The 22,243-nt window shown below is 48.5% G+C and overlaps 1 protein-coding gene across 5 annotated transcripts in view; it reads left to right on the forward strand.

The window, feature by feature from the left end:
- Window positions 1–59: 59 nt before the first annotated feature.
- Window positions 60–22,243, forward strand: part of CD58 (CD58 molecule) — a 27,957-nt gene continuing 5,773 nt past the window's right edge. The window contains exons 1-4 of one of the 5 annotated variants that reach the window (XM_023761228.1): window positions 74–225; window positions 861–1,156; window positions 14,722–15,015; window positions 18,235–18,507. In XM_023761228.1, the coding sequence (XP_023616996.1) occupies window positions 173–225; window positions 861–1,156; window positions 14,722–15,015; window positions 18,235–18,507 (916 nt within the window). In that variant the 5' untranslated portion in view covers window positions 74–172. The other 4 variants (XM_023761229.1, XM_023761230.1, XM_006097503.3 and 1 more) reach the window with 4 other exon arrangements.

Below are 22,243 nucleotides of genomic sequence, written 5' to 3' on the forward strand. Positions count from 1 at the left end.
GGGAGGGCGGGCCGCCCTGTCGCGCGCAGGAGGAAGGAGTAGCCCGCGGAACGCGCCGGCTGGCTGGGCAGTGCCTTTTCCAGCGTCAGAGGGCGTGGCCTGGGAGGGGTACCCCCAGTGGACGGTGCCTGAAAGGCGGAGAAGCCAGCCCCCCGCCGGGCGATTCAGGCAGATGCGCCATGGCCGCGGGAGCCCTTCGCCTGTCCAGCTTGGTGCTCCTGCTCGGTGAGTGCGGCCTCCCCGAGCCCCGCGGGCCTGGGCAGCGCCAGGGTGCCTTGGGCTCCAGGACTTGGCGGCCCGGTCGAAGGCTGGGGCGCGAGGCCACTGCGAGTGGCTTCCCGGGTGGGGCTCGGGGTGCGGGTGCGGAGGAACGCAGCGAACCTTACCCGGGAGGGGCCGTGCCGCGCGCACGCCACGGCTCCTTGGGCTGGGCCCGGAGAGACGGGGCGGTGGCACCTGAATCGCTTCGGGGAGGAGAGGGACGGGACCCCGGCGCACCCCCCAACCCATCCCTCCACCCCCGACCTCGCGCGCCGGGGCGGCGCCCTGCTCCTTCCCTCTCCCGAGCTCCTCCTAAGCCCGCCCGGGCGCGCCCCTTCCGAAGGGAGCGGCTGTTGCCCTGACTCCAGTGCAAGTTACTTCTGAGCCTACGGGCGGGAGGCTCCCGGAACTTGAACCGACTTTCTCGCTCTCGGGTACCCGGCGCCCTGGCCCCACCGGCGTTGGCGGGCCGCCCCCGAATCCCCAAACTCCCGAGGCGGCGACTCTGAGTGGCCCTCCGGGGGGCAGGGGAGAGAAGTGTCCGTTGCGTTGGCCTCACTTAACGATTCCTAAGTAGGGCCTCCCCTCTCCCTTCAAAGCATAAAAGACTCACAGGAGCTGCCTTCATTGAACCCTGTTATTCTTCGTCTAAAATCAATCGTCACAGCAGCCCCATCGCATCGATATCTTTGTCTCCATTGTTATCGCGCCAGCCTCGGAGACCCCTCTGCTCACGGGCCCCTCGTGACACTTACTGCCAACCCCCTGGAGCGCGGTGATGTGCTTCACCAGCCTTTCCCCATGCCCAGGGCTTCCCATGGCGGCCGGTTTGCACATCCTTCCAGACGAATCTTCCCTCTCCTTCCGCACTCGGCATTTACCGAGTGCCTGTGGGGTACGGAGGGAAGTGTTCAGTACCTATTGAGAAATCAGTTATCTTTTGTGGAAGAAGGACTTTGCGGGAGGGATGGCATTTGAACTTGGCCTCTGGGGACCGCAGGCTTGTGGATGTGCTGTGATTGGGCGAGCAGGTGAGAAAGGCAGGGCCGCGGAGTGGAGTGGAGTGTGCAGGTGAGCCCGGGCATGCCGTGTCCCTGTAGAGTGAGTGTGCCCACTCGGGCTCCAGGCCCCATGGGGAGCCCTGAGTGGGAGTCCCCTTGGGAGTTTAGATTCTCTTCTGCAGACAAAGGAGAACTCTGTCCGGGCCTGTCAGGCGCAGAACCATGCTCTTAGGAGGAGTAAGCTGGCCGCAGCAAAGAGGAAGGACTGCGGGGGGAGAGGAATTGGAGGCAGGGAGGCCAGGGCGAAAAGAGCTGGGAGGGCTCCAGAGGCCGGTGGCTGTGCAGAGGGAGGAGACTCAGACAGAGCTTCAGTGGTTGGAGTGACTCCTCCAGATGAGCTGATCTCTCCCTGGTCCCAGAATGCACCCCTCACCTGAGTCATAACATCTGTGAGTTACCTACCTTTCCTGTGCGTCAGTATCTTTTTTTTTTTTTTTTTTTGGTGCGTCAGTATCTTTGCCCTTAAAATGCCGGGGTTCTTGTTCCAGCATCTAGAAGGGTTCAGCAATCTGGAGAAGGGGCTGTGTGTAACTTAAAGAGTCCAGAGACAAAATATAATTTTGAAAGGCATATTGGGGGTCAGAGGAGCCTAGCTAACGAAACTAAGTTCTCCTCGTTTCAGGACCCCATGCTTTTTATTAACACAAATTGTCCTGAGGCGAGGCAGAGATATACAGTTCAAAGGGTCAGGGTTTCCTATACAGAGTCCATTGTCAGAAGGGGCTGTTCAGGTGTTTGGCCAGTAGGAGGCAATAACATGTAGATTAAGATGCCCTGAGCTGTCTGGCAGCAAACAATCGATTTAATGCATCCTTTTCAGGTTTGGGGAAATGCCCTGGCCACTCCAGATGATCCAGCCCTGCTGAGCATGCTGGAATTGGCTCCTGGGATTAAAAGGATATTGACAGCATCAACTTCATAGAATAGTTGCTAACACTCAATAGTAAATACTTAGCTGAGTGCCAACTTTGTGTCAGGCACTGTACAAGGACCAGGGATGTGGACGCAGCAAGTAAGACTTCCCTGACTTTGAGAGGCGTACATTGTAGTGGGGGGACAGTAAATAAGGAACAAAGTAAATATATAGACACAGGGTGGTGGAAAAGTAGACATTTACAAATCCGTAGTGCTGAGGAAAGGGGAGGGGAAGTGGTCAGCATTTCTTCTTAAGTTATTAATCCTTAAGGGCATTTAACATCTTTAGAATAGTTGCCACAATAGTACCCTATGAACACGTGTACACTTTTCTCCTGGAATCACCAGTTAGTGACATTTTGTTACATTTGATTTACTGCTCTCTCTCTCTCTTTATACACACACGCATGTACTAAAATTTATTTTTACGCTGAGCCATTTGAGAGTTGCAGTTCTTATGACACCTTACTCCTAAATATTTCCATGTGTGTCTTCTTTTTTTAAAAAATATATTTTATTGATTTTTTTTTACAGAGAGGAAGGGAGAAGGATAGAGAGTTAGAAACATGGATGAGAGAGAAACATCGATGAGCTGACTCTTGCACACCCCCTACTGGGGATGTGCCGCAACCAAGGTACATGACCTTGACCGGAATCGAACCCGGGACCCTTCAGTCCGCAGGCTGACGCTCTGTCCACTGAGCCAAACCAGTCAGGGCTCCGTGTGTGTCTTCTAAGAACCCCGTGTCTTTCGTAAGACACAGAGCCACTGTCGCAGGAAATACTGCTTCCCTGTTTTGTCCGAGAGCCCAGAAACTAAAGATGACTCACCCTGCATTTGGAAGGCATGCCTCTTTCATCCCCCTTAACCTAGAACTGTTGCTAACTTTTTCATTTTGTTTCTTATTCTTTATGACATCACCATTTTTGAAGGGTCCGGAGCAGTTATTTTATAAAATGTCCCTCGGTTTGGATCGTCTGTGTCCTCGTGATCAGATACTTTGTCGGGCAGGGATTTTTATGTGTTGGGGGGCGGGGCCTGGGAATTTTTGTAGGTGTGAGGTGTCCTCAGCGCATCTCGTCAGCGGCAGGTACAGTCCGGTTGCCCATTATGGGGGATGTTAACGTCAGTTATTTGGTTAAGGTGAGGTTCACCAGGCTTCTCCAGGGTGGAGGCGCCCTCTCCCCTTTGAACGTAGTACGTGATTTACTAAGTGGCATTTTGAGGTTGTGTGATTATCCTGTTCCCCAACAATCTTTCACGCACTGTTTCAGCATCCAGCGGCAATTCTTTGTGGGTGGCAAATCCCAGTGCCTGTGTTTCTTTATACATGGTTGACATTCTTCAGCGATGACCTTCTGCACCTCCCTTTTTCATTTCATGGACGTTTGCCACATGGCATTCCCGTCATTGTGCATTTCGATGCTCAGCGACCTCAGATTTGCAAGTGGGAACCCCTCAAGCTTCAGTGCCCTTTTGCCAGGTTTCCGTGAGTTTTTGAGCACTTCCTTTCTGGCACAGAAAGAGATTCTGGACTCCTTTCCTGCCTCAGCCTTGTCCCATTCCGCCGGGGTGGGTACTTAGAAATTATGCTCTGAGTGCCGGGTGCGCTCAAGGCACCGGACTCCTGGCTTCCCGGCCCTGCCTGATGTCAGAGCCAGGAAATAGAGTTTTCACCAAGTGGTGGGTTTGTCATGTTAAAGCTAAGGCTAATCCAATAATTAGATTCTTCTTCCCCTTCCTCCCTTCCATCTTTGCCTCTTGCTTCTCCACAGTGAGAACTCTCTTCTTAGTAGCATCAGTATATTTTCCTAATCGATATTAAACACAAAATTGTTTGAGAATTGCTATACCAATACCACTACCAAGCACAGACAATTATTAAATGTAGTTCAAGATTTCTTTGCCCTTCTTTTTTTGTTGTTGGTTGTTTTTTAATCTTTACCCAAGGAAATTTTTCCATTGATTTTATTTTAGAGAGAGTGGGAGGGACGTAGAGGGGGAGAGAAAGGAAAACATCAATGTGAGAGAGACACTCGATTGGTTGCCTCCCGCCTGCACTCTGATCGGGCCGGGATGGAACCTGCAAGCCAGGTATGTGCCCTTGACTGGAAACCAAACCCTTGACCCTTCGGGGCACGGGCTGATGCTAGCCAGGACTCTTTGCCACTTTTTATTTTTCTACGTGTCCCACCGGATATGTACAGAATACTAGATTTTAAAGTTACTTGAATCTTTTTTTCTTCTGTGTGGTTATGTTACTGATTTGTATATAGTTGCATTAATTTATTTCTGTTTCTATTCAGTTTTAAGGGTTTCCCCCTTGCTTTAATTTTTAAATATGTAATATATTAACATGGTTCAGGTCACAACTATGTAAAGATATGCTCAGAGAAATCCTACTGCCCCCCCCCCCCATGGCATATAATTTGTTTCTGTTTTATCTTTCTTCTTTCTATTTGCTGTTATAAACAGATACATATGGTTATTTCTAACTCCCTTTCTAAACAGCAGATAACTCATACCATGTACTCTTTTATACCTTGTTTTTGTCAATCAACCATGTCTGGAAATCATTCCGGAGACACCATCCTCATTCCTTTTGTACAGCTGCGTAGTGCTCCATGGGGCAGAGGTGTGGCATTGCATTTGGCCACTCTTTGATGGTTAGTATTTTATATAGTGTGGTCTGGGGAGGGTCTCTTTAAAAGGGTGATATGTAGACTTAAGCAAGTGAGGGAGCAGGCCAGGTGACTGATGGGGGGTGTGTGTGGAAGCAAAGCCCTTCAATAGGTTTCAAGCATTTAAGGGACTTCAAGGAGATCTTTTTATTTTTATTATTTATTTATTTTAAAATATATTTTATTGATTTTTTACAGAGAGGAAAGGAGAGGGATAGAGAGTTAGAAACATCGATGAGAGAGAAAGATCGATCAGCTGCCTCCTGCACACCTCCTACTGGGGATGTGCCCGCAACCAAGGTACATGCCCTTGACCGGAATCAAACCTGGGAACTTTCAGTCTGCAGGCCAACACTCTATCCATTGAGCCAAACCGGTTATGGCTATTTATTTTTTTAAATATGTTTTTATTGATTTCAGAGAGGAAGGGAGAGGGAGAGAGAGCTAGAAACATCAATGATGAGAGAGAAACATCGATCAGCTGCCTCCTGCACGCACCCTACTGGGGATGTGCCCGCAACTCAGGTACATGCCCCTGACCAGAATCGACCCTGGGACTCTTCAATCTGCAGGCCAACGCTCTATCCACTGAGCCAAACCAGCTAGGGCTCAAGGAGATCATTTTGTTGGAAAAGAGTGGGAAAGGAAGTTGTAAAAGTCGTCAGGGCTGGATCTCAGAGATCAAGTTCTGTGGGCCCTTTAACGACAGTGACATTTTTTTACTCCCAATGAAATGGAAAGTTCTGGAGGGTTTTGAACAGGAATGAAGTTATGAGGAATCATTCTGGGTGCTGGGTGGAGAGCAGTCTGGAGAGGGCAGGAGCAAAGGAGCAGCTTGGAGAGGGAGGGTTGAGGCAGCGGATCACGCAGATAAGGATCAAGACTGGAGGAAGGAAGGACAGAAATGGGAGCGACTGGGCTGTGGTTTGAAGGTAAAGCCGGCAGGATTGGGGGCTGGTTGCAGCAGTGGGCTGTTGAAATGTGGTCAGGGCAAGTAGCAAGCTCAACACCAGGAAGTGATGTATTTGCTCTTCTCAGCAGAGCCTGCCCTGTTCTGATGCTGTTGAGGTCTTATGGGCCGTTTTCCTTGCCAGCTGTCTCCCCAGCTAGATTCTAGTCAGGGGTGGGCAAACTTTTTGACTCGAGGGCCACAATGGGTTCTTAAACTGGACCGGAGGGCCGGAACAAAAGCATGGATGGAGTGTTTGTGTGAACTAATATAAATTCAAAGTAAACATCATTACACAAAAGGATACGGTCTTTTTTTTTTTTTAGTTTTATTCATTTCAAACAGGCCGGATCCGGCCCGCGGGCCATAGTTTGCCCACGGCTGTATCTAGTTCCTGGGATGCAGGAACCAGACTTGCTTCACTGTTGTTCTTTTAACAGTACAGATTGTAACAGTCTCTGTCAAGCCTTTCTCCACCTTAAGACATTACCTCCCATCATTATGTGAGACTGGCTCACGGCTTTGCTGTCACCAAGATTCCTAGTCTGTGCTTTCACTTAGGAGAGAATCCAAGTCCAGGGGTATTGTGTGCTGCACTCCTGCCGGAAACCAGGCCTGTCTTATCCTGGCTGTAAATCTCACAGCCCCTGGGCACTGTGGTTAGTGGTTTAGACTTTGTTTTTGTTTTCATTGTCCCACCTTTTTTTTTTTTTTAAAGGCTGGGACCGTTAAAGAGGAGAACAAGGGGTCAGTTAAGTACCTTGTCCAAGTTCACACAGCAGACAAGTGGCAGAGTGTGCTAGCACCCAGACCTGCCGACCCAGCCCGTGCACTCCAGCCTGAGGTCAGATGAGCAGCCGCTGGAAGGTTGGCGAAGCCAAGGGTGTCTCTTTTCCTCCCATGTGCACACTTCCAGGGCGATTTGGCTAAGGCGAGTGAAATGACGTAGGGCAGCCAGTTCCCACGCCCATCGGATTGTGTGCCCGTCATAACCTGCAGCCGCGGGAGGGGACGCCTTGGCTCCATAGAATTCAGAAGGCTAGTTAGTCACATATTCATTTATTAATGTTTTGCCATATTTATACTCGCTCTGCACCCCCCAGATACTTTTGCATAATTCCCTCATCATATTTACGAAAATAACAGTAATCCCCTAATATATCATCTGACTTCTGCCCTTATTCAAATTTCCTCACTGGTCACAAGAACGCCTTTTTTTAAAAATAAAAACAAAAACAGGATCTTGTCAAATTCTGCACGTTGCGTTTGTTGCTGTGTTTGGCTTCATCTTGACAGATACCTTTTAGAAATGTGGAAGAGACTCAGAGCCACTCTAAGAACGAGACAGTCTGGGACTGTGCTGTCGCCTCGGTCACGCCAGCGTCTCAGGAATCACAGGCTTTGTGGGGAAGGGAAGGCGGGCTTCTGTTGTGGAGCAGAGTTCGCCGCACACATCAGCCCCGACGGCCCGGCTGCTCTGCCTTTTGCTTTCTTCTCATGTCCTCTCTCCTCGGCTGCAGAAAGCTCTGTGCAGCTCCCCTTGTGGGCACAGCCTCTGAGATTCCGCAGTCACATAGGAGAGGCCCTCGGGATTGAATGCCCAGCCAGGGCCCCTCCTGTTCCCTGTCCTCCCGTTCCCTGTCCTCCCGTTCCCTGTCCTCAGACAGTGGAGGGTGTGGCAGCGAGTCCCAGGAGAGGGCAGGACACCATTCTAGCAGTTCCTCCTTGGGGGCGACTTTCGGTCTCCAAGGAAAATGCCTGTCAGTTACTTGATAGGCCGGACCCTTGCCTTCGCTGCTGCTGCAGAGTCTGGAGGCCTGTGAGGGAGGCTCCCTGGGAACCAGTGGAAGTGAAGGAAACCCCTGCCCAGAACCCTGTGAGCTCTCTGCCCCGTCGGGAGCTGCTGATCCGAGGTCTCTGTTTGTGACCTTGATCTGTCCTATCGGCCGGGTCTCCATCTGAGGAAGCCAGCTTATTTCGATAGCTTGTTCCCCAGAAATGAACCCCTTCTGATTCCTAGTGACCTTTATCCCTTTCCATAACACTCCCCAAATGTCTGTGAGACTAGTGTCTCAACCTCCATCTGGCTCACTGGTAGTTCCTTCCTTCTTTTCTTTCTAAACATTGAATTGTATACTTCATATGTTTTTGTTTTTTTATCGATATTTTTTTAAAAAGAGAGGAGGGGGAGGGGGAGAGACAGAGAGCCATCAATGTGAGAGAAACATGGACTAGCTGCCTCCTATATGTACCCTGATCAGGGATTGAACCCAAAACCTGGGCATGTCCCCTGACCCGGAATTGAACCGGCAACCTTTTGGTGCCCAGGCTGATGCCCAACCCACTGAGCAACACCTGCCAGGGCTCACTGGTAGTTTCCTGAACATTTCCCCCATTCCCCTATAGACCAGTTAAAACCTGGGGTGGGGAATCAAGGTTAATATACACGTTCAGCAGATTATAAGAGAGTCAGATGAATAAGATGATGTCATAAATTAGTTGTGGAGTTTCCCTTTTGTAATGAAATGATCAATAGTCTGTGAGAATACCGTGAATCAGACTTCGGAGAATGGATGTAGGAAGACTGACAGCGCCTTACATTGCTGTAGTAAGAACCTTTTCCCCCGAAGCAGGCTGTAGGCCTCAATATATTCTGAGAACTGTCAAGGTGAATGTGGCTTTTGAGCATAATAGCATGTGGTTACCTTGAAAGCACAGGCTACTAGTAAGTAGTGCTGTCAGAGAGGAATAGAACGCGAACCGGTGAACCCGCTTTAGTGATATATTTTATTGAACCTGATACAGGCACAATATTTTTGTTTCAACATGTTGTTGGTATAAACAAGAGATTTTTTAAAATATTTTTTAATTGATTTCAGAGAAGAAGGAAGAGGGAGAGAGAGAGAGCAGAAATATCAGTGATGAGAGAGAATCATTGATTGGCTGCCTCCTGCAAGCCCTGCACTGGGTATCGAGCCTGCAACCCTGGCATGTACCCTGATTGGGAATCGAACCGTGACCTCCTGGTTCATAGGTTGACACTCAACCACTAAGCCACACTGGCCTGGTTAAATAAGAGATTTTTACATTCCCCTTTTCATACCAAATCTTCAGCGTCTGGTTAGTATTTTACACGCACACACTACATCTCATTTTGGACTGACCACATGTAATGTGCTCACAAGCCACATGTGGCTAGTGCAGCCGTGGGCCGGATCCGGCCCGTTTGAAATGAATAAAACTAAAAAAAAAAAAAAAAGACCGTACCCTTTTATGTAATGATGTTTACTTTGAATTTATATTAGTTCACACAAACACTCCATCCATGCTTTTGTTCCGGCCCTCCAGTCCAGTTTAAGAACCCATTGTGGCCCTCGAGTCAAAAAGTTTGCCCACCCCTGGGCTAGTGGCTACTGACATGGATTGTACAGGGAGGAGAGGCAGCAGCTTGGAGGGGAGGGGAAGGAAGGAAGCATGTACCTACTGGGCCGCAACCAAGGTACATGCCCTTGACCGGAACCGAACCTGGGACCCTTCAGTCCGCAGGCCGACCCTCTATCCACTGAGCCAAACCGGCCAGATCTAGCTTTTTTGAGGATTAATCTTCACTGGAGGGTATATTTTCTATTGATTTTTAGAGAGTGGGAGGGAGAGAGAGAAGAGAGAGAGACAAACATCGAATGATGTGAGAGAGACACACTGATTGGTTGCCTCCTGCTCACGCCCTCAACAGCCTAGGATGGAACCTGCAACCCAGGTACGTGCCCTTGACCGGGAATCGAACCCATGACCCTTTGGTGCGCAGGATAGTGCTCTAACCAGCAAGCAACACCGGCCAGGCTAGATTTAGCTTTTTAGAAGATGCTTGGCACACAGTCAGCCCCAAATGTAATGAGTGTTTGTGCTGCTGCGTTGTTAAATGTTGTCGAGGTTGAGCTGGCCTAGAGCTCATTTGATTGGGTTTACTAAGAACTAAGTTAAAGCCCTAATCGGTTTGGCTCAGTGGATAGAGCGTCGGCCTGCGGACTCAGGGGTCCCAGGTTCGATTCTGGTCAAGGGCATGTACCTTGGTTGCGGGCTCATCCCCGGTGGGGAGTGTGCAGGAGGCAGCTGATCGATGTTTCTCTCTCATCGATGTTTCTGACTCTCTATCCCTCTCCCTTCCTCTCTGTAAAAAATCAATAAAATAAAAAAAATTTTTAAAAAAAGAACTAAGTTAAAGAATTGAGCTGCTAGGGGCTCCAGTGGCGCAATCGGTTAGCGCGAGTACTTATAAAGAATTGAGCTACAAGAAGGAAAAAAAAAAAAAAAGAATTGAGCTGCAGCAAACTCCCTTTATTTTTTTTAAGATATGATTTCATTTGTATATAACATTTTTTTTCTTTTTTTTAAATTTTGTTTTATTGCTTAAAGTATTACAAAGAGTATTACATATGTCTCCTTTTTTTTTTTCCCTTGACCTTTCCCTGCCTCCCCTACCCCGCCCCCCCCCCCAGGGGCTTGGGGCCATTGGGTATGCTTATATGCATGCATACAAGTCTTTCAGTTGATCTCTTACCACCACCACCACCACCCCCCCCGCCCCTGTGTCCTTCTTTATCATCTCCATACTTGCTGAGCCTGTTTCCACCCTGAAACTGGAACATGCGTCTGACTAAGCTGAGGATATTCATGAACTTAATGAAACATGACTTGTACCAGCACCCCCTCAGTCATTCTGGGCGGATGGCCCCCCACCCCCCCGTATGTAAATGTCTGAACAGAGACTTCGTTGCCGGACTGTGAGCAGGTCCTCCAAGGAGCTGAAAGTGAGACATGGTTTCAGAGAAGTGAGAGGGTCAAGGTTGTGTCAAAGCAACCAGGGCTGCCCCCGGTCCCTGCCATCCTCAGGCTGGGCGGAGGCCTCAGCCAGCCCCCATCGTAGTGTCATACACACGGGGAAATGCCACGCTGCATGCATTCGGGTACTGAAACTATTAGGGGATTTTATTGTTTTGCCTCAAATAAATTTTTACCTTAACTGCTGCTGTCTGCAGGCCACCTGACCCGGACGGGTGCTTTGAGAGAGAAAGAAGTCTTTAAAAAGGCATTTCTAAGGAAAGCCCTTTCCCTAAGTCCCGAAGAGTGGTGGGCACATCTCTGAGAAACAGCACCAGTGACAGCCGCCTCTCCCAGGCCTCAGGCAGGCTTGGACTTGCATTGGGGCTGGCGTCCCTGCGTGGGTACAGGGTACAGGTTTACAACCTTAGCGGGGGCCGCCCCCTGGGCCTTGAAGGGGAAGCAGTAGACAAAGGGAACATCTCAGAAGGAACAGCGGGGGGTAGGCTGGTGGGATAGGATGGGGAGTGGGGAGCCAGCAGACCCTCTGTCTGGCTCTGGTGCCCGAGGCAGGGGAAAGGAAGGGGGCTGTTTCGACTGTGTCTTGAGTGGTCCCAGGCCACCTACTCTTCCGCTCCAGTTAAAGGTCTGTGCCTGTCCTTGCCGAGTCATGGTTCTTCAGCCAGGTCCCATGGCACTCAGGGTTTGGGGTGACCCCAGTTTTGCTGCCTCTTGGACTGCATTTAAGTTGTATTCTATATCAGTTTAGTTAATTCGCTTAACTGTTTATTGAGTTTGCCTATGACTTCTTTGATTGCTCCTTGCATGGATGGATGGATGGATGGACGGACGGACAATGGATGGACGGACGGACGGATCAATGGATGGACGGACGGACGGATCAATGGATGGACGGATGGATGGATGGATTTGCTCTGGCTTTTCTTCCTTACTGCACTTAAGTCTCTCTTGTCCCCTTTCCCCTCCTCACTTTTTTACATCTCACATTTTTATTTACCTTAAAAAAATTTATTGGGGTGACATTGGTTAATAAAAGTATATAGGTTTCAGGTGTACAGTTCTATAACACATCATCTGTATATTGTGGTGCGTGTTCACTACCCCACATCAAGTCCCCTTTCATTGTCATTTATCCCCCCTTTACCCTCGCCTGCCTCCTCCCACCTCCCATTCCCTGTGGCAATCACCATACTGTGTCTGCATCTATGGTGGTTTTTTCTTTGCTTAATCCCTTCGCCTTTATCACCCAGCCCCCAACCCCTGACAGCTGTCAGTCTGCTCTCTATCCATGGGTCTGTTTCTATTTTGTTGATTAGTTTCTTTTGTTCATTAGATTCCACATACGAGTGACATCATATGGTACTTGTCTTTCTCTGACTGGGTTATTTCACTTAGCATAGCCCTCTCCAGGTCCATCCATGCTGTCCCAAAGGGTAAGATTCCCTTCGTTTCTATGGCCGAGTAGTACTCTATTGTGTAAACGCACCACAGCTTTTTAATCCACTCATCTGATGGGCACTTGGGCTGTTTCCAGATCTTGGCCCCTCTCACAGCTGCAATTGGATGTTTGTCTAATTATTTGTATGAAGTCTGGTGTCTCTAACAGAACATAAACTCCAAGAGGGCAGGGACCCTGCTTGTCTGGTTCTCCCACACAAAATAGATGCCCAGTGAGTATTTCGGAATGAATGAATGAATGAATGAATGATGGACCAGGCTGTGGTGAAAGGGGAGCTGAGCAAGGAATCAGAAAACCTGTGTCCTGTCCCTCTGCTGCCCTAAACTTGCTGAGACATGGAGCAGTTGGTGTGCCCCTGGGGCCTATTTGCCCATCTGTAAAATGGACGTAGCATCCCCACTGCACCTGGGCGTGCAGAGGGCTCGAGAGGGAGTCGGGAGGACGTGGACACACCTGGAAGAGTGGAGGCCTTCAGTTACCGCCGTTTCCCTTTCCTTGGTGCTCTGTCCCGTCGCCTGTGAAATGGAAGTAATTTGAATACACTTTAGAGTTGCTTCCAGCTCAGAATTACTGCGATTCTTTCTGAACAGAAGTCTCCCTTCCCTCCCTCCTCGCTTCTCTCCACACCGTTCCTGGCTTGTTTCTCTTTCCTATTTCACAGTTCAGGGAACATCGCTTCTCTCCCACCTCCACCCTACGCGCTCATTCATTCATTCATTCGAAGGCATTTCAGGCCCCACTAAGTGTGTGGGCAGACTCTCCGCTTGGGATCCGGCTGCTTCCATCGGCCGTCCCACGTGCTGTGGTTGAATCCGGGAGGTAGTGCGTAATCAGCAAAGCAGCCGGGGGGTGCTGCTGTCTTTTTGAGGGCAGTCTCCCTGAATTAAGGGGGATAGTTCTAAATATCCTTGCAAATAGACAGGTAGGGATATTTGCTTCTCACTTGAAATTACTGGGCACAGTTGCCTACAGTTGGTTATTGAAATGTCTTGATTTCTCCTGCGCTCTTGCAGTTACCCTGGTTGCTACTAAGCAAAAACTTCAAATTTCAGTTTAATGTCTTTTCCCTTAACAGCCGTTCTTCTCTCTTTAACAAGAAAGTTAAGCCTGGAGCAAGATGCATCTAAACGCATTTGGGGGGTATCAGGAATACCCCGGTCTTAGTGGTGGTGATAAATGTTTAATGACTGGGTTGGGGTGTGGTGGGGGGGGCTCTCATTGAAATCCTTCCATCAGAGAGGTTAACCACGGGCTTGTGACAGGTTTGAATCAGCTCCAGCACACCTGGTCCCGTAATCCTCACCGTCCCTCTGGCCTGCTTCCTGTCATTGGGTTTGATCTCAATAGCACCCTTGTCAGCCAAGAAAGCGGGCTGCCCGACAGCCACCAATACGGCCTCCCTACCCCTCGTCCCCACATCCAGTCACCAACTCCTGTGATAATCTCTCCAGTCCATCCACTCGCGGGGGCGTCCCGGCCTGTCTGTCGGTCCGCCACTCCTTGCTCTTTCTCTGCTGCCACCCAACCACTGACCGCTCTGCAGACGGTCAGCCGGCGGAAACTTACATTGCGTCCTGCTCATCTTTTGTTTATACCCTTTCTGTAGCTCTCCTTTGCCATCAGGATACATCCCAAGCCCTTAGCATCCTTCCCTGACCCCTCCAGCCCCTGCTCACACACTCGGAGCGGGCCCCGCCCACCTCCGCAGCCTCCTTCCTGCTCCCCACTCCCTGGCGCTCTTTGTTCCAGACACTGGGAACTGCTTTTATTTCCTCAAACAGACCACACTCCTTGATTCAGGACAGGCCTTGGAGCGCTGCTTCCTCTATCTTCCACCCACTCTCCTCCCTCCTTAGCCAGCCCTCAGCTGGTGGACTCCCCTCCTCTTTCAGCATGGCTTCCTGGGGAAGGCCCCGCCCAGGTGGCTCTCCTTGCCTCCTCTGTGTCCTCTCCACGAAGTGAGACTCCTCGAGGCCCTGGAGCGACGCCCGTCTTGTTTGCTGCCATATTCCCAGCATTGCCCACATGCCTGGCATGTAAGGGGCGCTCCACCAATGTTAACTCCACTTGTTGGGTTTTTGTGGGCTCCAGTTAAAGAGTGGATTCTAGCCCTAGCTGGTTTGACTCAGTAGATAGAGCATCAGCCCACGGACTGAAGGGTCCAGGGTTCACTTCCGGTCAAGGGCACGTGCCTCGGTTGCAGGCTCAATCCCCAGCCCTGGTTGGGCGTGTGCGGGAGGCAGGCAATCCATGTGTCTCTCTCACATCGATGTTTCTCTCACTGTCACCCCTCCCTTCCTCTCTCTCTAAAAATCAATGGAAAAATATCCTCAGGTGAGGATTAAAAAAAGAAAAAGAGTGGTTTCTACCTGGTCAGGCATCTACTTCCTATACTTTCTGTTGGCGGTTTATCAGCTTAGCACACGAAGTAGCTGATGAATAATTTTTACCACGAAATTCAACTCCTCTCCCCATAGAGCATCTTGGAAGATGGTTCTCTGTTTTCAACAATCATATTTTTTTCCTAACCTTTTTTTTTTCTCTCTCTCTCGTAGGTTTCATCAGCTGCCAGCTGATGCGTTTTGGAAGTATAGGTGGGAATATCACTTTGTCGCCATCAAGCACTGTAAACTTTACAGAGATCATATGGAAAAAAGGAAAGGATAAGGTTACAGAATGGAGTACAAACTTTAACGTCACAACTTACTCCCTTTTGGAAGGGAGGGTTCATTTAGACCCTAAGTCAGGTGACCTCACCATCTCCAATTTAACATCATCAGATGAAGGTGAATATGAAATGAAGTCCATGGATCTGACAGATAGCTCTAAATTTCATCTTACAGTCCTCGGTGAGTATTTCATAACTTGGTCTGTTTAAAATGGCAGGTTTCACCTGGCTGGCATGGCTCAGTGGTTGAATGTTGACCAGGGCGGTCACAGTTTGATCCGTGGTCAGGGCACATGTCCACATTGTGGGCTCGATCACCAGTGTGGGGTGTGCAGGAGGCAGCCGATCGATGATTCTCTTTCATCATTGATGTTTCTACCTCTCTCTCCCTCTCCCTCTCCCTTCCTCTCTGAAATCAATAAAAATGTATTTTTATGGCTGACTAATATTCTGTTGTATGTACATATACCACAGCTTTTATATCTATTCATGCTGCGATGGACACGTAGGTTGTTTCCGTGTCTCGGCTACTATACATAATGCTGCCGTGAACATCGCCCCCAATTTTTCTGGATCGTTTTAGTGCCTGGTTCATTTTCACTGTTTCTGATGTTCCTGCCAGGGTCATAGTTCTCGGGGATTGTGATATTGAAATAAAGGTTCTTTTTAATGTCCCAGTTTCTCAGGCCTTGCTGTCCTCGCTTGCCGTGGTGTAACCTAGAACTTGTCATTTCCAGTCATTCTGATCCCTTCATCTCTCAGTAGCAGATGTCCTGCCCCTTCTACTTTTAGCTCAGGTCCTCGGCTGTGCTGACTGATAGCCTGAGGAAGCCTGGCGAAGGCCTGCAGAGGAGCCAGACACGGGGGCGCGTTTCCATCAGTGATAAACGCGGTATCGACTGGGGGACTTCAGGTCCTGCTTGGGGAACCTGGGCTGCAGCCTGTGGCTGTGAGGAGCCTCTGTCTCCCACAATAGACTCGGTGAAATCTAGTTCTGGAAGATGACCCGGGTGGTAGGTATTTACGGTGGATCGGGGAGAAGCGGTGCCGGGGTAGAAGCCACTGTGGTCGCTCAGGTGGACAGAGGTGTCCGTAGGAGATGTTGGAAAAGGAGAGGATCCGAAGATAAGCCAAGGAAGACTCAACCGTATTTAGAACTTGTCATAAAAAGACATAGGATGACTCATGGCTTTACACCGGTTGACAAAATAATTCATCGTCCTCGTTGTCTTAAAATGGGGAAGTCAGACTTCTGGGGGAGGGTGTGTTTAGTTCTATTTAAGTGCGTTGGTATTTACTCTTCCGGAGACACCAGACCCAACGGAAGGCTTTCAGAAAGGGAGTTTTACGGGTAGAAGGGGGTTTCCTGCCACCTCTTGCTTCTGCATAGGAGTTGCTATCTGCTTTCCCTTCTCCCTCAAAGCCCCCTGCGAGTCTCCGCTAATGGTGTCCATTAGCTCTTCCTCAGCCCCTTCACAGCCTTCGTTGCATTGGAACGTCCATGTAAGTCGAAGTGACTGCCCTTCCCTGAAACGGTCCAGACCGGTGTGTAATTTTTTACTGAAGTTAATGGAAAGATGCAGGTGCCAGCTGGTCTGTAGAGGAAATCCTCATCTCTGACAGGGTGGTGGGCTGAATTAATTAATTACACAGCGACTAACTCAGTTATTGTAGGGGATGAAGGAGGCACATTGCTGGCCTGTTGAATCTGTTTAAGGTGCAGGTTGACTAATCTGTTAGTCAACAATCCGTGGTAAGGCCCCGGGCAGCGAGAGACTAGGAAAGGTTATCGATGGGAAGATCTGAGTGCGGAAGTTCACCCAGATGCCACAGAAAGGTCTGCATACCTATTGGTGAGCAGGTGGCTCGGCTCTCCCAGGCCGGGATGTGACAATGGTGGAGCAACGAGAGCACCTGGAAGAGCTTCTGTGTCGCTAAGTGGGCTCTGACAGCGTAGGACGTGATACTAGTTCTTCCACGGGTCTCCCCTCACAGCATTTTCCTATCCCACCTTGCCTTGACCGTGACCGTGTTCTGTTCTCTCTTACAGAGGAAAACGAGACAGACTTAGCAATGGGTTTCTCCTTTTATAGGACAGGAGCCTGGGCTGGATTTCTCTAAAGTCTTGCAGCTCCTACAGGAGCTGTGGTCCAAGGCCGCACAGCCTGCCGGGGCTAATGCTCACACCTCCCAGCCCCCGGCCAGTGACCCCTGCCAGAGCCCCCCGCCCTCACGGGAGCTTCACCTGGCCAGCCTTGATGCAACTTTGCTATAATTTGCTTTTTAGTACATGTTTATAATGTATTGAAATTTTATTATCCAAATGCTACCAGGACTTTTTTTGTGTATATTTCCTGTATATTTACGTTTTCTCAGATCTCTTATAATTAGTTAGGGGGTGGGAGTAGAGATGCAGGAAGGCATATGAATGAAATATAGGACGAGTGAGACACAAATGAGCATTACGATGTGAGAGGGTGAGATGGTGCAGTGGGACCTGTGAGTGTCTTCGCCTGCGGTGTGCAGGCCCAGGCTGCCTTAGCCGGTAGGAGGCGCTTCCCGGCGCTTCCCGGGGGAAATCTGAGAGGGAGGCCTCGGGGCTGGCCATTCTCCGACAGGTACCACGCCTTATTCTACCTGTCAGCGGGGCCAGCCCACGGTACCTTTCACAAAACCCTTTGAGTCACTTTGAAACATTTCAGATTTTCGAAAGGTAGTATAAACTATTTCCTCTCTGTAGATTAAAAAGCACCCCACTGCTCTAGCCGGCTTGGCTCAGGGGATAGAGCGTCGGCCTGCGGACAGAAGGGTCCCGGGTTCGATTCCGGTCAAGGGCACATGCCCAGGTTTCAGGCTCGATCCTCAGTAGGGGGCGTGCAGGAGGCAGCCGATCAATGATTCTCTCTCATCGCTGATGTTTCTATTTTCCCTCTCCCTTCCTCTCTGAAATCAATAAAAAAAATACTTTTTAAAATGCAATTCTCTACAAAAAAAAAAACGCACAAAAAAACACCCCACGTAGTTATGGGGAGCACCCCACACTCAGGCACGTGACTGTTTTTAGTAAACGTGGTAACGAATACTTGTAATAAGTGAGAAAAATAAAAACTAGAAATCCTCATGTCGCTCAGGTGAGATCTGCCGCTGAATGAGTTTGCCACCATCCTGTTTGCGATCTTGGGGCTTTCAGAGTCAAGGATGAGGGGGCAGGGCCCCCAGGTGTCCTGAATTGGAGCAGGCAGATCGGACTCCGGCGGGGGGGGATGCTCTCCTATTGGTGCCCAGGGAAGTGGCCTGCCCATCTCTTAAACTCACAAGGAAGTTGGGGGCTTTTCGTAAGTTCACAGATGATGAGTCTGCATATTATTATTCTTGGACTAAACGTTACCTTTTTTCCTAGACCCTCTTCGGTCTCCGACACTAAATTGTACAGTGACTAATGAGATCATCTCCGTCCATTGCAAGATGCCTCAAAGTTACCGCCGGCATCGGGAGCTGTTACGCTACGCATGGCATTGCCCTTTCCCACAGTGTGAGGGAAGCTGGGAGCTCGAGGCCCCTGTGCTAAATTTTACGAAGGAGGGCGATCTCTCACGGGAAGTACGTTGTTTTGTTAAAAATCAAGAATCCAACAGGACGTCCTCAATCGTTTTGTCAACCTGCGTCCCAAGTGGTGAGTACACAGCTGCACGTCCCATGGCAGAGATGCTACATAGTAACGGTGTTCACCGACCAGTGGTGGTTTGTGGGTTTCAAACTACAGGGACAGTGGCTAACGTACATTTCACAAATTCACAATGTAAAGTGAGCTACAGTGTTCATGGACACCCATTAGAGATATAAGCGAACATTTTTAGCACTTCCTCTGTCAAACACCACTCTAATACGAGTGTTAATGAATTCACACACGACCCAATGAGTTGGGTGCTATAGTAATTATTCCTTTTTATGGGCAGAAAGCCAAGACACGGAGTTTAAGTTGCCTGCCCCAGGCCAACAGCTAGTAAGTAGAAAAGCCTGGATTTGGAATCAGGTCATCTTGGGTCCAGAGCCCTTGCTCTTAACTATTTATAATTCTGTTTCTTTTTCTTTTTTTAAAATATGTTTTTACTGCTTTTTTAGAGAGAGAGGATCGGGGAGAAGAAGAGAGAGAGAAACCTCGATGAGAGAGAATCATTGATCGGCTGCCTCCTGCACACCCCCACTGGGCATGTGCCCTGACCAGGAATTGAACTGGTGACCTCTTGGTTCCTGGGCCGACACTCAACCACTGAGCCACACCCACCAGGCTGCTTCGTAACATTCTTCTTCATTACCTTTATGTTCTCACATGTGCTACAAGACTCTGCATTTGATACGTTTGTCTAGTTTAGCGATTTTCAACCAGTGGGCCGCAGTGATTTTTAAAACATGCAGTACCTGATCACTTAGTCAGGGGCACTGACCTCATTTCCTTAGATTGTCAAATAAAAAAATGGGACAGTTGTGATTTGTGGGCTTCACATCACATGAGATGAAAAAGGTTGAAAATCGTTGGTCTAACACCCAGTCAATCTCATGCCAAGCTGTCTCACTGATGGTCTTTTTTATGTTAAGTCTTAAGTACATTTGTAAGTGGCCATTTTTTTATCTAATTTTTACATTGTATCTTCAGTTTACAAACAAAAGGATCAGTGATTTGAAAGTGGTTCATTAAAACATAAGAGAACAGATGAATTATAGTATTAATTATAATTCAGAATAACATCATAATTATATATCGGGAACAGGATTTCCAGGGTAAATAGAGAATATGCGTTTCTTTGGGCTGAGATAGGGTGATTCTGTGAATTAAATTTTTTTTTTTAACAAGCCACTGAAACAGAAAAGGACAATTAGTAAATGTAATGAATATAAAACCTTGAATTTTATTTGATGAGTGAGCCATTCTCCTTACGTCTCCAGTGTATCGTACCTTTTGAAACTTCAAATAATGACATGAAGCCATTAAAGTTAGGGTTTCGTTTTCAGACAAAGCAGTGTGACTTCTCGGGTAAAACAAACATTTGCAGGAAAAGTACGAAATGGGTTCCAATTTGCAGCTGATGGATTTGGTCCCTAAAGACAGAGAAAAGACCAAACCCACGGAGGTGTCAGTCATAGAGGCACCATTTGCACAAGCCACACAACTGCCAGGAAGATTTAAAAACCCACTGCAGCCCTAACTGGTTTGGCTCAGTGGATAGAGCATCGGCCTGCGGACTGAAGGGTCCCGGGTTCTATTCTGGTCAAGAGCACATGCCCGGGGCTCAATCCCCAGTAGGGGGCGGGCAGGAAGCAGCCAATCAATGATTTATCTCTCATCATTGATGTTTCTATCTCTCTCTCTCCCTCTCCCTTCCTCTCTGAGTTCAATAAAAACATTTCATTTATTTTTTTTAAAGGGGAGAATGATGATTTTTATTTTTTTAATATATTTTATTGATTTTTTACAGAGAGGAAGGGAGAGCGATAGAGAGTTAGAAACATCGGTGAGAGAGAAACATCGATCAGCTGCCTCCTGCACACTCCTTACTGGGGATGTGCCCGCAACCAAGGTACATGCCCTTGACCGGAATCGAACCTGGGACCCTTGAGTCCGCAGGCTGACGCTCTATCCATTGAGCCAAACCAGTTAGGGCAATAAAAACATTTTAAAAACCCACTGCAAAGTTAGTGACAGTTGGTATGCTTGGAGCAAATTTATGAATTCCACCTGTTGGGTGTTGCATACTACCCAAGGCAGACTGGATAATACCATCCATGTGCGAGCAGATGGCTGCTTTCCAGTGGGAGTGGCAGAAAGCCACACCAGCGTGCCGTGCGCATAGCCAACCAGGAGAAAGTGGCTGACCGGGTACAGCCTGAGTCAGCAAGTAGAAATCTGGAAAAGCTTCGTGTTCCACGATGCAGCATCCTTGAAGGACAGAATTCCTGGACAAGCTCCTCTGTAGAATTATGTGAATGTTGCAGGAGGTTTGCAAGCATTCGGTCCTTGCCTGGTTTTCATTGAACACTTGCCATTGGGATTGAATGTTACACCTCGTAGACACCTTGAAGAGAAAGGTCGTCACCATAACATCCCTCTCACCGATGTGAAATACGAGTTGTGATTTTGAAAACAAACCCTTTTTTATTAAATAGTTGTGATTCATCTTCTTAAAAATCTCCCCTCCCCCATTGATGGATCACATTACATTGTAGATTTTGAAAGTTTGAGAGACATTGCCAGATAGTTCTTTGGCCTTTTAAATCCCAGAGTAGTGTTGACATGAGATACATATATGTCTGGGACCTGTTTTTGGTCTCCAGTAACCAAATGTTTTCTTCTCTGAAAATCTGGGCCTGAGCTTAATGGTCTAAATCAGCGGTTCTCAACCTGTGGGCCGCGACCCCTTTGGCGATCGAACAACCCTTTCACAGGGGTCACCTAAGACCATCCTGCATATCAGATATTTACATTACGATTCATAACAGTAGCAACATTACAGTTATGAAGTAGCAACGAAATTAATTTTATGGTTGGGCCACAACATGGGAACTGTATTTAAAGGGCCAGAAGGTTGAGAACCACTGATCTAAATGATTCTTTTCAACAATAAAAACCCAGGGTCTCTCTCTCCCTCCTCCCTTCCTCTCTCCCCCCTCTCCCCCCCGGATGATTTTAAGTACTTTTCTGGAGTTGCATGCACCATAACAGATACAAATCCATGAAGATGTAACATTTAAATATTGGATCTTATTTGTTCAAGTGTTAATTTCCTGTGTAGACTTTCTAATGCTTTAGCAAGTGAATCATAGTGACTCACATCGACGAGCCTGCCACTCGTTAGCAAACCCTTCCAAAAGCTGTTTCCTCGCCACCGCCATTGTAGACTGGCTGGACAGGAGTTATTTACTCCTTAAGAGTGAGGAGACTGGTTCAACAGGTGGGGTGACTGTTCCAGTGTCGCTCAAGTAAAGGAGACGGGATTAAAATGTAGGCCTTCAAATTCCGTTGCTGTGGCCAAATGCATTGTCATACCAGGAAATGGGAGGCGCCTGCCGGCCTCTGGTCACAACATTTTGGGCAAAATATCAATACACAAATACCCTTGTTTTATTTTTAACGACAACTTGTTGAATACATATGGTTGATTCATTCACATGGAACTCACGGCCAATAGTGCTGTCGAACTCAGGCCTAGAGGAAGCTTATCCAACAGGCACGTTTTCTTTGTGAGGCACATGGCAGCCTTTCTGTGCTTAGGGATGCTGGGCCACGTGTCAGCACTGTGCTTGGGAGACCGTTGTAGACAGTGAAACCCCCAGCAAAGACCAACAAACATTAAAACATGTGGGAACTGGCACTGAAGGGACCACGAATAGAACACTTGCTGATGGAATGAGAG

Source organism: Myotis lucifugus, unplaced genomic scaffold (assembly GCF_000147115.1).
Source record: "Myotis lucifugus unplaced genomic scaffold, Myoluc2.0 scaffold_203, whole genome shotgun sequence".
NCBI classification, from domain to species: domain Eukaryota; kingdom Metazoa; phylum Chordata; class Mammalia; order Chiroptera; family Vespertilionidae; genus Myotis; species Myotis lucifugus.